At 45.9% G+C, this 24,077-nt stretch overlaps 2 protein-coding genes across 3 annotated transcripts; both read right to left on the bottom strand.

Annotated features, from left to right (window-relative positions):
• Window positions 1-19: 19 nt before the first annotated feature.
• arpc4 (actin related protein 2/3 complex, subunit 4) lies at window positions 20-6,907 on the bottom strand. The gene is made up of 6 exons (XM_056273447.1): window positions 6,858-6,907; window positions 3,559-3,677; window positions 2,807-2,918; window positions 2,131-2,226; window positions 1,816-1,986; window positions 20-546 (listed from the first exon to the last, which is right to left on the bottom strand). The coding sequence occupies exons 1-6, from the start codon at window positions 6,858-6,860 to the stop codon at window positions 541-543; spliced, it is 507 nt and encodes a 168-aa protein (XP_056129422.1). The 5' UTR covers window positions 6,861-6,907; the 3' UTR covers window positions 20-540.
• A 1,100-nt stretch (window positions 6,908-8,007) lies between these two features.
• LOC130128870 (ras-related protein rab7-like) lies at window positions 8,008-23,952 on the bottom strand. Of its 2 annotated transcripts, none has more exons than XM_056298638.1 (6): window positions 23,612-23,952; window positions 18,312-18,374; window positions 16,041-16,167; window positions 12,430-12,648; window positions 9,673-9,801; window positions 8,008-9,484 (listed from the first exon to the last, which is right to left on the bottom strand). In XM_056298638.1, exons 2-6 carry the CDS (start codon window positions 18,362-18,364, stop codon window positions 9,389-9,391), a joined length of 624 nt encoding a protein of 207 aa, XP_056154613.1. In that variant the 5' UTR covers window positions 18,365-18,374; window positions 23,612-23,952; the 3' UTR covers window positions 8,008-9,388. The 2 variants fall into 2 exon arrangements, with proteins under 2 accessions (XP_056154613.1, XP_056154621.1); XM_056298646.1 differs by having other exon boundaries at window positions 23,831-23,920.
• Between the last annotated feature and the right edge of the window lie 125 nt (window positions 23,953-24,077).

Genomic DNA, 24,077 nt, shown 5'->3' with positions numbered 1-24,077 from the left:
CGATAAAGGTATTTATTTATCATGGCTGCCATTACTTACATTTATTTCCATCTACAATAGGGTCAACTCTGTACTATGACAAGAAACATGCACCAAATCATTGCTCTCATGGTTTATGTTCTATTGTAACAAAATCTTAGCAAAAATGAATGTGCATATTTATAGTTTTTAAAAAAAATCAAAACATTTAAGTTGTTTAAAAAAAAAATCCATGTAGCCCTGTGCTCATCAATATTGATTGGATATTTCTTAATAAAGGACCTGCCTTGATTTTTGCTTTTGTTCCGAAGGCAGAAATGAACAGAGGCTCTGAGAATTCATTATGTACAAACACCAATATTTCTGAGCACAGGCTCATCTTAAAGATAGAAGGGCAACAAACACTCCATGAACCACCAAATACATCTTTGCTTTTTTTTTCTGTTTTCTTGACTTTACTTGGCTGATTATACTTCCTGAAACCTCTCGGTCCTGTGATGGGAGCGCGCTGCTGTCACACCGCCAGGATCAGCAAAAGGAATGTCATGGCTATGATCTGTCTTAGAACTGCAAGAGGAAGAGACAGACCGCTTTATTCACACTACACCATGAAGACTTAGCGGAAACAGACTGCCATTTTGAGTCCTTACATTCGCTGTGAATAGTAAAGGGAAATGTGTGATGTTAAAGCTACAAGCTCGGAAATGTACACACAAGAATTTCTTTCTTTATACTTTGTATTGTCGACATTTGGTAAATGGGCTGCATAAATATAGTGTGTTTCTAGTCTACCAACCACTCAAAACACTTTATAATGTATGCCTCATTCACCCACTTCGACACGCTCTCTGCAGGAGCTGGGGATCGAACCAGAAACCTTCCGATTAGTAGACAACCAACTCTACCACCTGAGCCATGCTGCCCCATTAGATTATTTTTTTTTGGGGGGGGGGGGTTTCCCACCCCTTTTCTTACACTTGGCCAATCACCCGAATCTTCTGAGCTGTCCCGGTCTCTGCTCCACCCCCTCTGCTGATCCGGGGAGGGCTGCAGACTACAACATGCCTCCTCCCATACACGTGGAGTCGCCAGCCGCTTCTTTTCACCTGACAGTGAGGAGTTTCACCAGGGGGACATAGCGCGTGGGAGGATCACGCTATTACCCCCAATTCCCCCTCCCCTACTGACCAGAGTAGGCGCTAGTGCAGCGACCAGGACACATACCCACATCCGGCTTCCCACCCTCAGACACGGCTAATTGTGTCTGTCGGGATGCCCAACCAAGCCGGAGATAATATGGGGATTCAAAACAGCGATCCCTGTGTTGGTAGGCAACAGAATAGACCGCAACGCCACCCGGATGCCGGATATTTTATTAGATATGAGATGAAATCTAATCGACGAACATCCACATCATGAACAACTTCGTGGTGAGTCATTGTAATGGCGACTGCTGGGCAGGACTCTGCATTATACGTTTTCTAAATACCACCAGTCAGAACTCCGGTTCATCCAGGTTCTGTCTGGTGGGGAAAGTGATGCCATGGCACTGGCCAGTTTCATTACAAATTCATCTCAACGGTTTGGACTGCTGAAACACCACTACGACTACTGATACCTACAGACACCACAACGGAAATTATGTCTGGAATTTCAACTTCCAGGGCCGTGGTGTTATGCCCTTTTTAATCACAAAAATAAGTAGTAAACTAGCCCCCGCAAGACAACTGCAAAATGAAATGTTGCAACAAGGTACTAGTTTTGCCAGTGTAAGAGTGAAAATACGGCTAAAAATATGTGCTTCTGAGGTGAGCTGCAGATAAAACAAAGACCCACGTTTTTGAGGAACTCCTCAGCGACGATGCGGGCCCTGGCGTTGACCGACAGCTTCATCTCACTGATCTCCTTATCTATTTCCTCCATGAAGTGAATTACAAAGTCGACCAACTTGTGCTTGTACATCTGCTCTGTGTGGAAGTTAGTGATTAGAAAGCTGATGTCATAGCCCTGCAAGGCAAAGTTGGAGAAGACAGAAAAAAACAATTTAGGGTCCATTCAGTCAGCTGTAGCTTCTGAAGCAAACACACGGCGATCTCCGGGCTAAGAAAAGACAACGCTGTTCACGTGCCTTCTCAATCGCGCCACGCTTACCTCGACCGGCTTCCTCCTGAGGATGAAGAAGTTCTCCGCTCTCATCATCATGAAGCGCATAAATTTGTGGCACAGGATCTTCTCAATCTCGTCCGCCTGAGGAGATACACCTGGTCAGTTTTGGGGACAGACGTTCCAACTGACCAGACTCTCTGGCTACGTTTAGACCGCCGGGCACAAGTCATCCATGTGGCACAGATTATGTGATGTATATTATGACCATGCAACCAGGAAAATGACACATGGAATCGGATATTTTCAGATCTGATTTTGACCACATTCATATGTGGAAATAAATCGGATATGAATCGACATCTGCCAACGCAGCTCTCATGGAACCACACAGATCAGACGTTCCAGGTCATTGGGAATTGCACATCATTCAAAATGCCACACTCTCTTGTCACGTTTGTGGGCTGTTTCAAGTGAAAACCAAAGAGCTGTGGTTTAAGCACAGGTGTTGGACATGGGTCACTTTTAAAAGTAGATGTTAACAGGCAATCAACAAAAACCCGGATACAGGCAAAAAAATCTGGACATCAAGACCTGCGGTGTAAATGAAGCCTTAATCTCGACCTCTGTGATAACTAATAAAAAGGCCTCTTACATAGGGGCCTGTTACGAGGGTCAGAAAATGTCACCCATTGACAACCAGCCGCCGGCAGCCTCGACTGACCTGCTTGACAGCAATGCTGACTCTGACCGAGTTGATGGATCCCTCGATCAGAACCTTCTCCTTATCATTACGGCTGATGATAACAGGCTGGAGAAGCAGCTCTTTACTACTCCTGGATGGAGAAATGGAAAAAAAAACTGAATCATGCAAATGCACGCAAACACTCTCCCAAAGTCTAAAGGTACGACTGCTCCTGATCATTCCACTTAGTTACCGTTGCAATGATAAAAGGACTTTGCCCAGAGGTATGATAATTATCCCATATAGTAAGCAGAAACTTTTTTTCCCTCCCCAATTGTATCCAGCCAATTACCCCACATTTCCGAGCCGTCCCAGTCGCTGCTCCACCCCCTGTGCCGATCCAGGGAGGGCTGCAGACTACCATGTCTCCTCCGATACATGTGGAGTCACCAGCCGCTTCTTCCCACCTGACAGTGAGGAGTTTCACCAGGGGGATGTTAGCACGTAGGAGGGTCACGCTATTCCCCCCAGTCCCCCCTCCCTGACAAACAGGTGCCCCAACCGACCAGAGGAGGCATTAGTGCAGCGACCAGGACACATACCCACGTCCGGCTTCCCAACCACAGGCACGGCCAATTGTGTCTGTAGGGATGCCCGACCAAGCCGGAGGTAACACGGGGATTCGAACCACCGATCCTTGTGTCGGTAGGCAATGGAATAGACCGTCATGCTTAACAAGCAGAAACTTGAAAAAACAGTTGGTCCAGCTTACATCTGCACTTGAGACTCACCGCACTTCCACCTCTGGCTTGTTGTGACGCTCCACCACTTGCGAGGAGAAGTTCTCCAGACAGAGGGCAGCCTGCAGGGTGGCTCGCACAGCGTTGAGATATGGGCGTAAAGTCGCCGTCTGCGGGAGGGAGGGAAGAAGCAACATGTGAGCTGAGAAGGAAGCGTAGTGATTTTAGGGACTGTGGGTAGGCATAATTACTTTTCAGAGGCAGGCTAATGGTACCTTCTGTACCTAGTTTTAGCTATTGCTTTATCTACGAGTAAGAAGTCTTCTCCAAGCTTGGTCTGCTGCATTTGCTGGGTACAAAACCACTTCAGGTTTCTTTAAACTCCCCGATACCTGCTTTTACCTTCTGTACTTCATTGCTACGGTGAAGATGTAGGTGTAAAACGCTAGCGGCTAACGCTACACTGTAAAATGTAACCCAGGAAGGTGCTCCCAGACCATAACCATTAAAAGGCTACGCTAACATCAGAGTACCATGACCAACCTGACACGTTTTTAACCTTTATACGGTTTCTAAGCTGTAGAGGTCAGCAAACACAGTACAAGTGCTCCACGGTTTAGTCACTCTTTAAGACTTGGAAACGCCTCTCTCTTCCAACAGAAATGAAAAGTGTCTTCCACAGCCTTAGAAAATGTAATGTTTGGTTATAAAACTGGCTAAATAGTAATAGCCTTTTTTTTAAACTTCCTGTAAAGCTAGCTCCTTTGCAGCTAGCGCTACATGGTCTTTGAGCGATGGGGACTACTATAACCAACGTGAAACTGACGATGGTGAAATGTAACGAAAAGAAAGCTGTGGAAAGTTTGAGTATCCTTGGTATGATGACAAATGGAATAAAAGAAAAACAAAAAAGGCTAACATGTCAAGCCCCCTCCACCAGGTCGACGACATGCGTACAGCTTACCATCCTCACTCACTTTAGCTAGTACGAGGAGTTTTGGATTTTTGTTGACTTTGCGTGCCCCTGTGGACAAAAGCATTCATGTTTTGCAGAAGAACAACTTCATTTCGCATGAGCATCACCTTTTTTTTTTTACTACTTTTATTCATTCCCATGGGGCAATTCCTTCTCTGCATTTAACCCATCTTAGCTGTGTAGCTAGGAGCAGCGGGCAGCCGCTATGCGGCGCCCGGGGACCAACTCCAGTTCATCTTGCCATGAGGAGGACAGAGGGCAACCTGGGATGACCCCCCCCCCAAGGTTGGACGACCCCGGGGTTCAAACCCAGGACCTTCTCGCTGTAAGGCGACAGTGCTCACCACCGGGCCACCAGGCCGCCACGCCTTGTAGCAAAGATCGACGTTTACTCTGCGAGCTCACGCATTTGTTTTGAAGAGAGGCGTGAGAGACATGGAGGTGTTTTGGACAGGAAGCCGTTTACAAGATAGACAGACAGTAATGTGGTAATGTACCTCTGGCTGTGGCAGTTTATCCCATCTGTGGGCCATAAATTGTTTCATCCAATTTGGCAGCGAGCCTGACCTCTTGACAAGCATTTGGAGTCATTATACAACAATATCTTATCTACTCACTGATAGTCACATTTGCTTATGTCAGTCCTGTAAAGGCATCATAACTGAGACTGGAAAAAACTCCTCAGAAAAGCACTTATGGTGTTCTTCTGTTCGGCAATGACATGCAAATCCCTTAAATTTTGCATGACAGACTGGGCTTTTCATGAAACAAACGTTTTTGTGAGATTGTGCAGAATTAAAAAGAGCCTCTCAAATGTGCAGTTAATGAAGTATTCTGTAGCAACTCACGTTTAAACCATAGCAACCAAATGCAGAAGTATAAGGCAGACATCGGCAAGCGAAGAAGAGCCAAAGCTGTGGTGGCCAGATAGAAACACGTACCACAGCACGAAAGACCTTCAAGGCTCAGCTAGGTGCTTTTTAGTCTGGCTGTGGGAAGGGTACATGCACAACAGTACTGGCTATTCTGTCTCATTTTGGACAGATTTCTTGACATCTGATTGCTCAAACAACCCCGCCATTTTCCTTATCATCATTATGGCTATGTTCGACAAAATTGACAAATTTTCAATTTGTAATTTATCCTCAGAGCCCAAATAAGCAAGAGTCTGATCCTACTCCACTCTCATTCAGACGTCGTCTAGCCGGGACCAGGACCCAAAGTAGACAACTGTAATAGTCACGTCAATTTTATTTGTATAGCCCAATATCACAAATTACAAATTTGCCTCAGTGGGCTTCACAGCAACACAACATGCTGTCCTTAGACCCTCGCATCAGATAAGGAACAACTCCCTAAAAAAGAAAAAAAAAACTTTAAGAGAGAAAAAATAGGAAGGAACCTCTGGGAGAGCAACAGAGGAGGATCTCTCTCCCAAGACGGACAACATCTTAATGAATTAATGAATTGTAAAGCGCTTTGAGTGGCTGCTGCAGCTAGAAAAGCGCTATACAGGACGCAACTTGATTGATTGATTGATTGAACGTGCTATGGATAATAGCAGTATCATTATTATCTAGTAGTAATAGTAATGGATAACAGTAATAGTGACCATGCTGATGATAGCGATAACAATGACATTGGTGAAAATAGAAATAAAGAGATAAAAAGAGGTAGGAGGGTTGTAACGCTTGAGCAGCAGATCCCCTCAGTATACAGAAGAACTGACTTCAAACCTGTGTGACAGTGAACTCACGCCTAACTAAAGCGTCTTCTACAAAGGCTCCCTCATTAAGTGTTGGCGTTCAAAAAGAGTTCCCTTTACAAATCACTTCTGTTAAAGAATGCAAATAATAAGATGCAAACAAGAGCAAAACGGTGCACCTAAATCCACATTTTCATAACCTCCGTTGCTTGGTTCGCTGCAGGTGCAGCGCTAAAGAACCCGCAGTTAGAACTAAGTGAAGCTTTATGGAGCTAAAGAAGAAAACCCCCATCACAGCAGCTGAACAAGCAGCCGGCAGATGTCCCCCCCCCACCCCACATCAAGGCAGCATTAACCCCAGATTCAGAGGCGTTGCAGCGGGCCTATCACACAGCTGGCCGGTCAGCGTGGCGCGGCCACTGGCACCGGCCTAATCGCTGCCTAACGTCACCTCAGACATGTCACGTCTGACATTTCCTCAGCTGAAGACCGTCCAAGTTAGCTTACGCTAGCTAGCTATAGCTCCTTAGCCATTCCAATTCACACAGGCAACCAACCAAAACAACAACCCCGAGCCGAAGACCGAGATTCACGAACACCGGCGGCAACCGGAGGGTGAAAGGCGGTTTTTCCCGGCCGAAGCGCGTCTATTTCTACGTTTTCTCTCACCATTATGCTGGGAGGCGGTTGAAGACGGAAGTACACAGCTGTCAGAGCTTTTCCGCGATCGTTCCGGAAGCAAGGCGACTCCGATTCGCTCAGCAAAGTCCCGCCTCCTACACCGGGGGGGGGGGGGGACGCCGACATCCGATTGGACGACCGCGAAGCGGTGACGTTTACTTCGCTCGAGGCGCTCTCCACGCATGCCCATATATGGAGCGAGGCCTTAATTGACGAACGCCGTTGCAGAAATTGGGTTTTTAAATTTGAGTGTGCGGGTCCTGTTTTTTTTTTGGCCAAATCTAGGAACACTGAAGAAACGAAAGGTAAATTAACTAGCATAACTGCCCTTACTCGAATTATGCCTGAAAATGGATCAGAAAATGACGGACAGGGTTTAGGTTTACAGCAAAACACATTAAATCAGTGTTTCTCAACACAGTCCTCGAGGACCCCCTATCCTGCAGATTTTCATTGTAACCCTGCATAGGTAGCCCTGCTTGTACTTACTCGACCAATCATCTCGCAGCACTTAATTATGCAAGGTGTGCAACGTCTGACAAAATTCATTGCTGATTGGTTGAATAACTACAAACAGGTACCTATTCAGGGTTGCAAAGAAAATATGCAGGATAGGGGTTCCTTGAGGACTGGGTTGAGAAACACTGCATTAAATGAATGAAATATGCAGATTGAAAGTGGGGCGGGGGCTTGTGTGAGGCCAGGGAGAAAACGGTTGGAGGGGGGGCAACCAAAACACTGCCCATCTCTTCCAATTAGAAAGACCTTGTGGTAAAACCAATTCCATTCAAAAACTCAGTATCAGTGGAGTTATTACCCATGACCCCCATGAGACGGCTTACTACTGCTCCACATTTTATGTCCATACGCTCACAAATAAAAGGCATGCACCAGCTTTCTCCACCCATCTATTCAGCTCTTCTTCTTCCTTTTCAGCCTCCGCTTCTAAATTGGGTGGGGGCGGGCGGGGCTGTTGACAGACTTTGCAGTCTGCTTGTACAGAGCATAACACAAGCCAGTTTCCAGCATGACGGTTGTCACCGCAGCTTGTTACCACATCCCAGGTCACCCTTAAAAGAAACCAGGCGCGCCGAAACTAACCGAGCCGAACACAGAAATACTAGAAATTTGGACCCCGTTTCAAGTGAGACAACTGATATATCCAAGAATTTTATTATCCGACATCCCAATTTTTTAGACAACATCATTGGCATTGCAGTGATTTTTTTTTCTATAAGGAAAAAGAGTAATACTATGGCAACAAAACAAAAAAATTAATAATTTCTTTAGATGGGAGGAGAGAATGTCCACCTCTGTTCAATCCGTCAGCCTGTACCATCTATACGCATTAATACATAATCTGTTAAAAAGTAACATTTTTTTAGCCAACCTGAGCTACAAGCAGACAGATAACAGCAATGGCAGAGACATGACGGTGGACAGGTGTATGCTGCGTGGGTGACGGTGGTGACTCCATGGCGCTGATAGAGGACGCCTGACAAGAGGACAGAACACATACAGCAGTAATGGCAGTTCGAGAAATGTTACATAAAAAGGCAAATGTGTCAACGTCTCAGGAAATTAATCTTTTTTTGTTTTGGTTTTTCTAAACGGAGTCTGCGTCAGCTGTTCTTATTTCTACTAAGGATGATTTCGTCTTATGTGTGTGATATAAACCCACCGACACGCAACCTATAAGGGGCATTGGCGATACAATCACCGTGGTGTTCGATAGACTCTCGGGGGAATCTGACCAAAAAATAAAAAAAGTGTTGAATTTGAAACACACCAATCAGTGGGCAGTAGCACACATTGTCCAAAGTCAGTCATCCCTCCGCATTTTCAACATTTAAAGGGAAGGAAAAAAAAGTGCAAGAACGTGTTTAAGATTGGCTTGAGACATAAATAGCCAATTAAAATACATATATATTTAGTTAAGCTTGATTACTTTTCAACAGAGAGGCAAAAGAAAGCAACACTTCGAGGAACAGAAAATAATAGAGAATAGAATTATATACTTGGGACGCTTAGCTTAGCCAACATCATCTCCCGTCTCATTAAAGAGCATCGGCCAGTCCATCTAGAGTTCCCAACTGCACTCTCAGAACATGGCTCCATCTCACCCCCGCATAAGTGAGAGAGAGGGAGGGGGGGGGCGCAGCCAGGCATTAAGGTTGGCGAGTCAGGTATGGTGAGATCGGAAGGGGTGTCACTCTTCTCTCACGTGATCTTTGGGCGCTGGGTTTGCCAGCATGTTTAAGTAAGAATATTCTAGAGTATTAATGTGTGTGCTAAAGGTGGGGATACATCCAGGTGCAGCGTACTGTGTTTGCGTGTGTGAGGTATGGGAAGTGTGTGGGGGGCGGGGTGGGGGGGGGGGCGGGTGTTGATGGAACAAACAGTGGCATGGAGGAGGAAGACCAGCAGGGAAATCCTTTCCCCTAGGAGGATAACGTTGGTGATGCATCTGGTGACGGGGTGTTCCAGAAAGCCAGAAATAAGATGGTCCAAGTCGCCCCTCAACAGCTGCAGCTTTCCGCTGAAGGCTTAGCTCTGTCGTTCCTATCCAGTTTGATGGGCTCTGGGAATTCGTTATACAGCTCCACTTCTGTTTCCTAAGAAGCACAACAGAGAAGACTCAGGGAAAAGCTCAAACCAATAGGTCCCAGAGTGACGATAATGAGGTTTTACATATTTGCCTTCACCTCACCACTTCAAATGTTTAACAAATGGTGGTTTAGAAGCAGTAAAGCACACGTTTTCATCGTCAGTCACTTTTCGGTTGTTAGGAGCTGTGACCCACCTGTTTAAGAGCGTTGCGTGCAATTGTCTGGAATGCCTGTTCTACGTTGATGGCTTCCTTGGCGCTGGTCTCAAAGTAGGGGATGTTGTTCTTACTCTGACACCACGCCTGAGCCCTTTTGGTGGTTACCTGCGTGGAAGCGAGAGGAGACATGAAAAGACATGTGTCAGGGCAAGATCCAGGTGGTTTTTGAGGAACTGGACGCTCATCAAATCAATTATAGAAAAAAAAAATCAAGTCGATATAAATTGCATTCTATTGGCTATGTTTCCGACCTTCTGGTGAGCTCACCTGCCCTGCACAGACTGAAAGTATACTGAAGCTTTACTTTTGAAGAGATAATTTACGTCTATTTACGAACGGGCAGCTAGGAGTGGTTGAAAACTAAGCCAGAAAAATAGGCAAGATAACATCTGATCAGATTTGTAAGGCATTATAAAGGCTAAATATGCTAAATTACATAATTTTGCAAGGAAAACCACTGAGTGCATTACACATCAGCCTACAATCTCCTCAATATGTCTAAATATTTGGTTAAAAGACAAACTTCTAATAAAGGATGTGCATTTGACCTGATTTCCCGGTTCCGAGTACTCACACGAAATTAAAAACACATACTTTGCATCTTAATTATGCACACACACACAGTGTATATATATATATATATATATATATATATATATATATATATATATATATACATACATACATACATACATACATACACACACACACATACATGCAAATATGCCACACTTACCACAGTAATTCTCACCATTTATTAAAAGCTAATGGCTAAGGTTTCTCGTTTCATTAGTCTACAACATAAACATATGCAAATGAAATGAGTTACTACCCGTTAGCGGGCTAATCTGCTCTACTTCAGAGGGCTGACGGCAGCGCTGCACCGCGCCGGTAAACAATTTGATGCAAGGGTTTTGTCATATTGTTTTGTCTATGCTCGACTTGCATCTGGTTCATCACAGAACTGGTATGCTGACGATAATCAGGTTTGATACTGCATATCTCGCACCGAACGGCTGATCCACCAGTCTGAGCAAATATCTCCACACTTCACTCCACCCGGCAGTTACCGTTGTGCGAGTGGCATGATGTGGAGGAATTGCGACGATTTATAGTTTTATCAAAATTAATTTAACATTTTTATTTAACTGTTGTATGCAGACATGGCATTTTATTAGTGCTATAAATATGTATTTATTCACATTTGATATAACTAAATCAGTCTCAAATACCAACTCAGTGACCAGGAAAAGAGAGCGCCTGGACCTGCAGAAGTGGGTTCTGGTCTTTCATTTGCATGTGTATCAATACATAAACAGGTGCATTTGACAGCAACGCCATGTCCATACTTGGCTTTGCATGTGAACCGATTACCAAGAACGGGCTTAAAGAGCGACTTAACAGACTGTGGGTGTCAGGAGCCCGGGGCCACAGAGATGCCGGGCTTCTCAAAGGCAGCAATCTCAAAACCATTGTGTGTGTGTGAATGGACCAGAATACAAGACACCTCATCCAAACAGTTTACTTTGCGGTTGGCAACCCTTGGTAGAGGAACATAGGGGACATTATAGCCCGAGTCACCTGACAAGTAATCGCCAGTCCACAGTTATAATTTTTGCTGTTATTTTTAATTATAATAAAGAGTGGGCTACCTACAAGTTTTGCTAGGATTTTGCATTTACTAACCAAAAAGAGCTGAATGCCGACACTCAGAAACACCAAAATGTTTCAGCTTGAAAGTAAAGTCATCATTAACCGCTTTCTTCGTTCATACAAAGACATTAGGTACAATACTGAAAGAAACACTAACTGAACATTTTGTCCCACGAGAAATCTGTCAGATCTCAGACACCTAACACATGACATGAGCGTTTCCATCATGAGCGTTTCCATCCATCATCCAAAACACTTATCCTACTCAGGGTCACGGGGATGCTGGAGCCTATTCCAACAGTCATTGGGCAGCAGGTGGGACAGGCTGCCAGACCATCACAGGGTCCACACACACACCTAGGGACAATTTAGTACAGCCGAGTCACCTGACCTACATGTCTTTGGACTGTGGGAGGAAACCCACGCAGACATGTGGAGAACATGTAAACTCCACACAGAGGATGACCCCCAAGGCTGGTCTACCCCAGAGCTCGAACCCAGGACCTTCTTGCTGTGAGGTGACCGCGCTAACCACTGCGCCACCGTGCCGCCCCAATGTTATAAATAAAAAAATAAAAAAGTGACAAGTTAAAATGGTGACATTTAATGGTGACAGTCGGTTGCAACTGTTGGAGCAAACATCCCCAACGGTACTGAACAGCTGAGAGACTGTTCAGTACCCCAGCGGTACTGAACAGTCTCTCACCTGGCAGAGGTCAGTGGTAGGCACAGGTAAACCCGTCCTTTTTTTGTAAGCAATGGAAACCGGTGACGGTGTGCCTCCCCCCACTGAAGCGGATCCTCTGTCTGGGCTGTCAGAGGTTCACTAAAGAAAGTGCTGATCTCCGTTTCCGCATCCGATTTGGCCATTTCTGAGATGTTCGTTACTTCCACTTTTACTGTCCGGCTAAACCACTGAACCACTGAATGCAAACAGCTTCCAATCATCACTTGCGTCCACTTTCATTACGTCGAGGTACGTAGGATTTGGCTGAATTCTAACCCCTTCGGTGCATCCCTAGCTATTACAGATGGTCAGACAATAAAGCAGGTGGGAGGTATTCACCACATGATACTAACCTGTCTGTTCTCCAGGTCAATCTTATTTCCCAGCACTACGAAGGGGAAGTTCTCGGGGTCTCTGGGGCTGGCCTGGATCAGAAACTCATCCCTCCAACTGTCTAGAGTCTTGAAGGTGTTGGGTGCGGTCACGTCGAACACCAGCACACAGCAGTCTGCTCCGCGGTAGAACGCAACGCCCAGAGACTGGAATCTCTCCTGGCCAGCCGTGTCCCAGATCTGGCCGGCCACAAACACAGCACAGAAAGGGAAGGGAAAAGGATCAGAGAGAGAGAAAGAAACTGCTGTGAATATTGATAAGTGGTGATGATTTAAAATTTCAACAAAAAGAAAAGAAAAAACAAAGGGAGAATTTATAAAACATTAAGTCAAACTAGGTAAAAAGTTGTGCCATTGTTGCAGTAGAACCTGCAAATATTAGAACACTAGCAATAAGGCATGATGACCGGACTAGCTGAGTACAAGGAAGCAGACCAGACCGGTCAACAGATTCTGGGTATTAATAGCAGCAACAACACAAACATTGCAAGGGAATTAACAATTACTGCAAATACTGCGTCCTTGTACTCAACCTGTGGAAGCGTATGGGAGTCAGTGTTAGGCATGGGGGAAATATAATGTAATGCAATGTAAACACCAGGTTCACCGAGCATCGTGCTACAGTGATCTATCCATCAACTCATTAACTGATACCGGCAAAGAAATCTTAATATTCCACCTCATGCCAAATATAACAACATACTGTAAGTGATAACATTACTTTGTAAAGTACAAATATACATATAATGTATAACGATATACAGAAATCCAATTAAGTAAATGTACACTATTATGATTGTTTACTGCATAAACAACATAAGTCTAACATTACATGAGAGCATGTGATGAGGTCAAGTTGTGTACTTGCAGCAAACCTGCTTAACACAGCAATATTCCCACCACACCCCAACACCAGAATAAATTAAATCAATGAGGCATTTTAACTTACAGCCCTGTGGTTGCGTAGGTATATCTGATGACATGTAGAGAAGTATCTTGTATAGATGTATTAATATTTACAGACAGTGGCAGCGACAAGGCATGGTTGTATTATAGCCCTTCCACTAAAATCGATCGCTGGTTAAGCATGTGCAGAGACTGTAGGTAGTAGGTAGGCAGGAACTGTTCCATCTCTGTGCTGCACTGTGGTGAGATGAGCCAGAGATTGAAGGTGCACCAGTTTCAGCTCATTGTACTGTGGGTGGGAGGATGTATTGGGCATGGGGTCCAGCTCACTCCTAATTCGTCCCTCTGCTACAGACTTCCAGGTGGTCCAGGACTAGACCCGACTCCCGAGACAAAGCTAGTCTTGCTCACCAACCAGTTGACACTGAATGAAGCATTGGCTGCGACTGACTCCTCCCCTTTCATGATCAGTTTCAGTGGCTTCCAGTTTCTGCTGCAATTTCACAGCTGCTTCTTCGTCTTGCTGACGTTGAGAAGCAAATAGTTCTTTGTGCCACACAAAACAGCTGTTCACCAAACATCTGCACTCCTTTCCATCAATGCTGCATCCCACAATAAAGGACTCGCCAGAAAACTTGCCGAGATCACATGACCCAAAGTTGTATCTAAAGTCTGAGGTGTAAGGGGAACAGGAGCGTTGATGGTACAGTTCCCTCTGATAGTCCCCAAGGCAATTCTGCACCTCAGCCCATATACAGTCCTTTAGACAGTCAAACTTTGTCCTGTCCCCGTAAGAGCCCACGAGACTATCCAGTTGTCCACATAAATGGCTTGGCTCTCAACTTCTCCACATGAAAAAGGGGCTGGTGATGTCGGGTTGATGTTCCCTTATTGTGATGGGCAGAATGAGTGGGTGGGGGGGGGGGGACTTGTTGATGGAGACTTTGGCCAAATTAATATGGAACTAGAGGAGTGCACTCAAGAGTGCAGATCTCCGCCAGGCGTATGCATCTTCCCTTTCTCTGGTCCGGTTTTTTCACCCACCAGGAGAAGGGAAATACATGTACACATGGTCAGTTTTTCCTGCCACTGTAAGCGTTTTGGGCGCACCCAAGTCGATTGAATGGGAAATATGGGGGGGGGTTAATATGCAGCGCTCAAGCTAAAAAAAAATCTATCGGGTAAAACGTTTTGCCTGTCAGTCTGTGGATGTGCAGCCTCCTAGGAGGACCCTTGCAAAAATGCAACCAAGTCTAATATGAAATAACAAAGACCAGGCTGTCACAATTTCAAAGCCCTTATTAAAAGACTTAAATGTGTTTAACTGTCAAGGTTTTCATGATATAAAACGAATGAAGATGAATGGCTCCTCTGCTGATTTACTTTAATTCATAAAACAATGGTAAGAAAACACAGCTCAGCCATGGGAAATGTTTTATTGTAGCTACTGACATGATTTCCAGGTCTAACTGTGATTAATCCTACTCTTGAAATTGTATCTTTATGGTGGAGTTTTAACACTGGAGACTATGGCACTTCTGCGTGGCGGTGAGGTGAATAAGTGGAATTATTTTTGGTTCATCCAGTGTTCCTCCAGTTCTCCTGTGCCGAGATAAGCAGTGAATGACTTGCTGGCTTGCAAAGTACGATCAACATCTTGTTTACTTTCAAGTCTCATACCTGAATAAATAATGTTTTGGTTTTGACACTACTGCTGCCCGATCTGACGCAGCCGTAGATGTGAGTCGCACATGTGCTCAGTTGACTCAGATGTGGCAGCGATGGAAAAGCTAGAGTGAATGAAGAGAGCAAATGGCGACAGCGAGAACAAACGTTTTTCAGAGGTTTTTAATCACCGCAACCAAGAGAGGTTCTTCATCACACAGTCATAACTACAAAAATATGTTTAGACTGACAGGCCCAGCAGCTTGCTAGATTAGCCACAGACACACGACCAAACGCCTGACAGAGATAATAAAAAGAATGTCTCCATTTTGGTCTTCTAGCCACACTAAGCTAAACTTTGACCATTGAAAACACTCTCCAAACTGGCTAAATCTGAAAACGGCAGTCTCACTTCTGTGTGGATGAAGAAAACACTTTTGGAAAACGCTGACGTATGATCGTCATGTGGTGTCAGGTAAAGCTGATGGCTCAAGTGGCCTGCGTATGCCAAAACAGAAGATGTAATGGATTATGCCAGGGTTTTTTTGCACGTTTTAGCCCATTTACTACAAATCTGTATACTTTACATTACTTCCAATGATGGCCACTGGTTTAAATAGCTGCAAGACTACTCAAAAAGTACAAATATCTGGAAATAAAACAAGAAGGTATTGCCAGAGGAGGCCCAGCCCATCGCCTTGGTATCCAAAGAAGATGGATCCAACTGCACGGAGCAAGTTTTCCAATCCCTTCGCTAACAACGAGCAGCCTTTAGCTGATTCAAAATGTATGAGGGAAGAATCATGTGAACTACGCCATAGAGTTTATGTCTCGCTCAACAAAATTCATCATGCTGAGAGACATGCCCACTCCATGGAACTCTAAACACACTTTACTGAGATTTTTGTGCAATGATGCAAGGTACAACAGTTCATATGGAGGTACATGCCTTTTGTTAAAAGGGAATTTAAGGTATGTATGAAGTTGGATTTGTGCTGCACCTGCATTGTAACAAGCCGGTCATCCACCATTACTTCCTTGGTCAAGAAGTCTGCTCCTATTGTAGCTTTGTACTGGTTACTAAACTTCTTATTCACATACTGGTTCATCAGAGAGGTCTTTCCGACACTGTTAGGGAGGTAAAGGAGACCAGTTAGAAGCAAGAAAAGATGGTTAATAAAACATATCATCAAATTAGCTAGTGGCACAGGTGGACTGAGAGCAAGTATGAACTAGAATTGAATCATTATTCCTACTGACAACAATCACATCATACTCTAAAATCTTAAAACTGTCAAGGAAAGTAAAGGGCTGACTATATCACATCAAATGCCCTTTTAATGAGGGATGTCCTGATCAACTTCTTTTGCCGCCAAGTCATTTGAAATATCGAGGCTCTAACGATATTGATTCAGGATCCAAGATTTGTACTTTACGGCATAGAACAGCTGCACAGTGCACACTTCCGAGTACACTAAGTTTACTTAAACCAATCTAATCTAGATTGGATATGACTGACAATTTAATAACTTTGGATGAAGAGATAATTGCATCAGTGCAGCTTGTAAATGGTTTCCATTTATTTATTTATTTTAACAAAATAGCAAAGTAAACAAATTATAACGATTATAATAGCGCTTGCAAATATAAAAAACATTGACCAAAAAAAAAAAAGAAGAAAAAAAAAGAAAGAAAGGACACTCCAAAGAGTAAAATGTGAACTTGTCATGTTGCTTTGACTGATTTCTTAAGGGGCCTTATCGTATTTGCTAGTCAGTTTGGTTACTACTGCCTCATGAAGCACTTTTAAAAAAGTGCCTCGCTGCAGCAAGTTGTGGATGAAATCAGTTTATGGCACCTAGATGAAGCTTAATGGGACATTTATGACACTTATATGACTGCTGGTGGAGACAGAGAGTAAGGCAGTAAAAAAAAAAAAAAAACAAAGAATTTGATCGGGCTTAAAAGTCAATACCAATCAATTTTAAAATAAACCTTGATCGGCTCTGATACTGATCTCTCAGATCGGATTGGCACATCCCTACTTTTAGTAATTGAGATATGCAGTTGGTTCAATTCCCCCCCCCTTTTCTCCCCAATTGTATCCAGACAATCACCCCACTCTTCTGAGCCGTCCCGGTCTCTGCTCCACCCCCTCTGCTGACCCGGGCAGGGCTGCAGACTACCACATGCCTCCTCCCATACATGTGGAGTCGCCAGCCGCTTCTTTTCACCTGACAGTGAGGAGTTTCACCAGGGGGACGTAGCGCATGGGAGGGTCACGCTATTCCCCCCCAGTTCCCCCTCTCCCCCGAACAGGCGCCCCGACCGAGCAGAGGAGGTGCTAGTGCAGCGACCACGACACATACCCACGTCCGGCTTCCCAACTGCAGACACGGCCAATTGACCTTTCGCAAAGTACCGCCCCAGAACGGTGCTTGTCCAATCCTACCTTAGCAACGGTCCGTCAAGCTTTCAAACACACAACAAAATGCTGAAACGGTGTGCCTATGGGATCTGCAGATCAGATACTAGATATCTGAAAAGTTTGGAGGGGGTGTACTTTTCTTTCCCTTCCCGAAACCCAGAACGCAAGAAGCGTAATGTCGGCAATAGACTTGGCAGTATAGCAGACCCCATGGCCAGCTTAATCCATCCAAAATCAACAAAAATACCTGTCTGCTCCAAGGTAAGCTTGCTACTAGCTATTATTGATAGCTAATACAGCTAACGTATTATTACTGTTACTTTTATCCACACAATGTGCTGATTTCTCCCTTCATGTTTTGGCGTTTTCCGGCTACTTCCTGGATAGTTCTGAAATGCTTGATGGGCCGTAACTATGGGGGGCGGGACTTTGCGAAAGGTCAATTGTGTCTGTAGGGACGCCTGACCAAGCCGGCGGTAACAGGGGGATGCGATCTGGCGATCCCCGTGTTGGTAGGCAACGGAATAGACCGCCACGCCACCCGGACGCCCCAAATGGTTTAATTCTAATCTCTATGATAGAGGTGCAGAGCATGTAAAGCACCGCCATGAGAGATTTATACTTATTTAGTTCCAGATACAGAACATAGCGGGGAAGAAAAAAGGGAGTTAGTCGAGAACCTGGTTTTACTAAGAAGTCCCCAAAGTGTATCGTCTACCTGGTAACAGCTTGTGTCATAGCAAGAACACACCTAAAGTAAAACCGAAACTAAAACACAGCACTGTGTTTTTTCAGGGTCCTGCTTCTGTTACCTAGGAGAACAACAAGTTAACCAGTGACTCACCCAGAATCCCCCAGAATGATGACTTTCAGAAGAACTTTCTTCCTGGATGTCATTGTGCCAAAGCTGCAGACAGAAAAACAGAGAAACAACAGAAATGAACAAGCCGAGGTGGACAGAGTGTCGTCAGCATCGCTCATTCCTTAAAAAGTGAAAACCTAGCAACTGGACTTCGGTTGTGCGACACTAAAATCCATTTAGAAGTTCCTGATGTCTCCTGAAGACAAGCCCATGGAGTCCATGCTGGCCTCTATATGTCTGTATGTTGAGCGTGACGCCAGCGGACCAATCGAGTTTTAACTCTGTTCATTCCAGTCATGTGCCTCTTAAGCTGGTGGCCAAATCACGAGGGACACATTCTTTCTCTCCTCCTCTCTCAAACACACACAGGACGTTAAGGGCAGGGCTTCCACATGTCCATCTATAGGACTCGCCTTGATCCATTAAAAAAAAAAAAAAAAACCCCAAACTCCACTCCTCTACTCCATCCCAGTGTAGGGGACTAACCCGCTCCCTTCAGCCAAACCTGTAAACCCCGTGAAGTGAGGACTGCGACAACTACACTACATGTTGCCCTGACCCCTGAGCTAACACTTGCACAAGTTTATCAAATCAAAAAGGTGTGGAAGTGGAAGAAAAAGACCAAATTCAGCAAGCACATACTAGAGGTATGTAGGGTCCCAAAACCTATCGCGCAACAACCACGGACGTCTCTTTTACATCGAAAAAAGGGAAGGCACCCAGTCAACTTCGGTTTATCTTTAACTGCCAATTGCAACACACGCACACACACACATGCATAATTTATTTTCATGATTTTGGTGCGGAGACATTTATTAACTTTAGCAGAAACTAACTAAAAGTGGGTTTAGTTTTGGATGGTAGAACAACATGACGGCCATGGGATGAACCACTGCCTGGACTTCCTCTCGTGGCTGTTCAGCGCTTCGGACGGTGGTTATCCCGCTGAAGCCTTGCTCCGTGTCGTTCTGCAACAACGGATGCCCTTCGGTGGCGACATGAAAACACACAATTTAATGGCAGTTTTGGGGGGGGGGGGGGAGTGATGCTGAAATAAATGGATCAGTGTTTAAAAGTGTAATGATTCGTGTGATCTGCAGATATGAAGCGACGTTAAAACACTCACGTTTATTCTCAGGATGTAAAGAAACGAGACTCTGCAGTCGGCACGAGCTCCTTTTCTTGGTGCGAAACCACTTCAGACAAAGCTGGCTGACACCGCGTGAAACGCCAACCGCCTCTCGGTCACTCTCGGCATCGCACAAGACGCGGTCGGCGTAGTAACCAACCAGAGCAAATAAGACTTCTCACGCTGGCCTGCAGCTCGACTACGGAAAGGGCAGTCCAAAACAAATCCCAAAATACCAGAAAAAGGCTGAGACAGTTTCGACACGTGTACATGACAAACCGCAACCGTGGGACAATATTGTGCGCCGAATCCTCTGCTCTTTAAAGAAAGCCCCCCTGGTGAAACTCCTCACTGTCAGGTGAAAAGAAGCGGCTGGCGACTCCAAGTGTATCAGAGGAGGCATGTGGTAGTCTGAAGCCCTCCCCTGATCGGCAGAGGGGGTGGAGCAGTGACTGGGATGGCTCGGAAGAGTGGGGAAATTGGCCGGGTACAACGGGGGGGGGCAAAAAAGAGGTTTAAAAAGAGACCATGAGTGGAACTGCATGTGTTCTCCTTGCAGTTTCAGTCATACGGGCTTACTGCCGACTAATTTTCATAGGGCATGAAGCAGGCCTGCCTGTGCCAGCCAGACGTTTAGCCGGTTTTACCCTGGGCGTGGTGGCAGAAAGAAGTAACAGTTTAAGTTGGATTAGAAATTCAAACAATAGGTCTCGTGACTGTGGCTATTTTAACATGTATTTGGAGAATTTTCATTGCGAGACCCTTCAGTAAGGTTGGTGTACTAGTGACTACAGCCATCACTAAGGGCCCTGACACACCAGGCCGACGGTCGGCCGTCGGTGAGCGTCTGTGACCCTAGTTTTTGCGGTGTGTCCCGCACTGTCGGCACTAGTCGGACACGTTGGCAGCTTTTCAGCTGATTCAGCATGTTGAATTGGGAAATCACTCCGATTGGCTGTTCACCTCAGCGAATCGGTGCGGAACATACACGCCAGTTAACCGTCAGCTGTCGTCTTTGCGGTGTGTTCAAGTGCTACTTTTTGGCCCAGACGGCAGGCGACGTGAGGCGACGCAACAGCCGGCCTCGGTGCCGCTAGTCGGTTTGGTGTGTCTGGGCCCTTAAACTACATGGACATGATCACAGTAACGATTCCACGTGCTTTCTATACTCCAGCTTTAAGACGTGCAAAATAAAATGAGGGATGTCACAAAGATCTGCAGAGTTGAAAAAAAAAAAAAAAAACTTTTGGTTTCCAAATTTCAGGAACGCAGCAGCATTTTGCCAGATCCAACACTCCCATTTTGTTTGTGGTGTTCAAGTTCACATTTACCCCACGTGTGCGCAACGTACAAAAGCTCTAATGGAGCCACCAGATCATAAAATCCTGCAGAAACATTCATCTACACGCAGAAATACCACGTCCGTCCTGCAAGTCTTCATCATCTACTGCAGTTTAAACACCGAGCTGCTGTTTCGCGTTATTTTAAGTGGGGTTTTTTGCAGCGACATCAATTTCTAAGCCAAAATTTAGGTGACAAAATTAATTAAAAGGGTTGTTTTTGACCCTGAGAGCAGGAGAGGCGGTTTGGATAATGGCTGGATAGATGGACAGGCAGTGAACAAAGGTTATTAAGGGAAATGATTTAAATTGACCGACGTTAAATGCATATATAAGAATTGTAAGGTAATACGTTATCAATTGTTTTCCAAAAACTAAATATTGCTTGGTGTTCCTGGTCTGCTTTGATCTCTACCTATGCAACACCGGGCTGGCTACTGTGACTATAGGATTTAAAACATTTAAACTGGAGAAGTGTGCTCATCACGGCGGATCCCCACCAGGGGTATCTCCTCTTCTCCAGTGCTCGGATGTGGCAACAAACCAGCTGAGGAGTTTGCGCTCAACTGCGGCAGGTTTGTCGAAGGTTTCGAGTCGCCGCAAACACGAGAGGTCCTTGATCATACAGTCGTAACTGTGCACAATAATCATGAGGCTGACAGGCCCACAGAAAAACCAGACTTCTGCACAGTGCTCAAGTTGATTGAACAGGGAAAATGGGGGGGGGGGCTTGTGGTTGAGCGAGCTGGAGCGAATGAAGAGCACTCAATTGCGGTATCAAACGGGTTTTTCAAAGGTTTTGAACGACCACAACCACGAAAGGTCCTTCATCATTGTAGCAAATAGCTACACAACAACTATTAGGCTGATGGATCCAGTAGCATGTGAGGTTAGCTGATAATCCCCTTCAGGCTACTATTACAGATATTATACTATATTCTAGATAATGTATTTGTATCTCTGCCTGGCAGAAATAAAAATAAATGGTTTCCTTATTTGCATTTTGCAGGCACATCAACAAACAAAATCTGAACTAAATATAGACTAGGTGGCCAGAGCTAACCTGTTGCTCAACAGTGGACCCCCATATCAACACATGGTACAAACTAAAGCTAACTTTCAGGCCAACTGTGGGATCTACGCCCATGTGACATCTGTGCCAATTAGTACCAAATCATTAAGATATACAGAATACAATAAACCAACCACATGACTGCAATGAATAAGGTGAACAACTACGCTTTTGTCTACGTCATCACTCTACAAAACACTTATTCAACCTCATGTCATCAAACAACATGTACGGTCCTCTCCAAAGCTCCGTGCCTCATTTACAGACAATCTCATCATTGATGAATGATGCTGCATCTGTGGTTGTATTCAGATGGGCATGAAAAAAAAAAAGGACAGTTTTTTTTTTAAACGATAGCCTCACAGACCATGGTAGACACAGATGCTGAGCTGTTGCAACACCAGATGCCGGAGTCACCGCTGAGGAGAGCTGGAATGTAGATGTAAAAACAAACCCCAGAGAACAAGTTGTAGCTATTTCTGGCACAGTGTGCACGCTCATTTCTTCTTAAGCTCACCGCCGAGATGACAAACAACCGAATCTGTGACTGATGTCAGGGTTCCCAGTCTACCAATATATGGACGCGAGTTTCGGTCTCGGCCAGGAGGCGACCCGAATCCTTTAAAAGGTGAACGTTTTCCTCTCTGTTTGGTGGTTAACGCTTCATTGCCAACCCCCCCCCCCCCAAGCAGTAACGGCTACCTCCTCTTTCCACACCAGTGTTTCTCAACCCAGTCCTCAAGGACCCCTATCCCGCATATTTTCTTTGCAACCCTGAATAGGTACCTGTTTGTAGTTATTCAACCAATCAGCAATGAATTATGTCAGACGTTGCACACCTTGCATAATTAAGTGCTGCGAGATGATTGGTCGAGTAAGTACAAGCAGGGCTACCTATGCAGGGTACAATGAAAATCTGCAGGACAGGGGGTCCTCGAGGACTGGGTTGAGAAACACTGTTCCACACCCATCTGTTATCGGAAACCATGTACTGAAAAACCAACGCAAATGTAGTGTGGTGGACTGTGAACGAGGGGAGGTAAGTGGGAAAAGACTGTTTAGGCAAGGGAGCAGGGCACAGGGGGCAGCGTGGTTCAAGTGCAGGTTCTGTCACACCACACTTCAACCGAGGCCGCCCGTCATACGAGCAACAGGCCGGACGCTGCAGCGGCACGCGCCGGCCGGCCAGCGGAGAGTCCGTGATTTCCGTCTCCGAGACAAACGTGTGATCAGCATATCCGGAGGTCACGACACGCGCACGCACACGGAGCAGCCTGACAGCGCCGTCGAGCTGTGAAATCGTCTCCCATTTTACGGCCTCTCGGGCAGCGGGGGGAGGAGGAGGGGTCCGGAACACGTGGTTAACGACGCGCCGGGGTACCGAAGCCGCCGTGCCGGAGTCTCGGGCGTTTTGTCGTTCTCACTTAAATAAATCTGTTTGCCCCCCCCCCCCTCTCTCTTCGTTATTTGCCCCCCCACCCCAACAGTCACGCACTTCCACCGCGGTGGTGGAGAAAAGCCAGCAGCGGGCAGCAGCATCTCTCCGCCGACCTTCGTCTCACTTTCTTGCTGGCACCGTCCCGTGTTGTCTGGGGCGAAAGCCAGGCCGTCCTCGCCGCCCCCCCCCTTCGCCAACCAGCTTCCCGCAAAATCATTGCATCACCGTCAAGCGTCCCCGGGACGCCTCGTCTTACACGCCGCACCGAATACGTTTTAAACAAACAAACAAACGACAACTTACTTTCAGCCAGCCGCTCACCCGCGGGAACGACGCTCCTCTGACGCGGTGCTCGGTCCGGGACGCTAACCCCGCTATTGTTCGGCTAGCGGCTAGCTAGGCGGTACGTTCGGCAGCGTTAAGCTAGCTAGCTCGCTGGCGCTTAACTCGGTGGCTAACGTCGACCCGGCACCGCCTTCGTGCTAGTTCCTTGTGGCGGGGGGGGGGGCGTAGTCTACAAACCGGCTGTTGTTGAAACGGCGAGCCGGTGAGAAGATGTGGCGCCTGGTCTCCGGAGGCTCCGCTTGCCAGCGAGCTAGCTGTTGCGCTATTCTCAGCCCTCCCCTGTCCTCTCTTCTCCTTTCACTTCCCTTTCCACGTACGACGTCAGAGTCCGGCGGCCGAGCGCCCCGCCCACCGGCCGAGAGTCCCGCCCACTTCACGGACTTCTTTTGATTAATACGGGGGGGGGGGGGCTGCGGAACAAGCT

The sequence above is a fragment of the Lampris incognitus genome, chromosome 2, assembly GCF_029633865.1.
Source record: "Lampris incognitus isolate fLamInc1 chromosome 2, fLamInc1.hap2, whole genome shotgun sequence".
NCBI lineage: Eukaryota > Metazoa > Chordata > Actinopteri > Lampriformes > Lampridae > Lampris > Lampris incognitus.
Note: the sequence above shows the minus strand (reverse complement) of the source record. Positions and strands in the feature narration are given on the sequence as shown.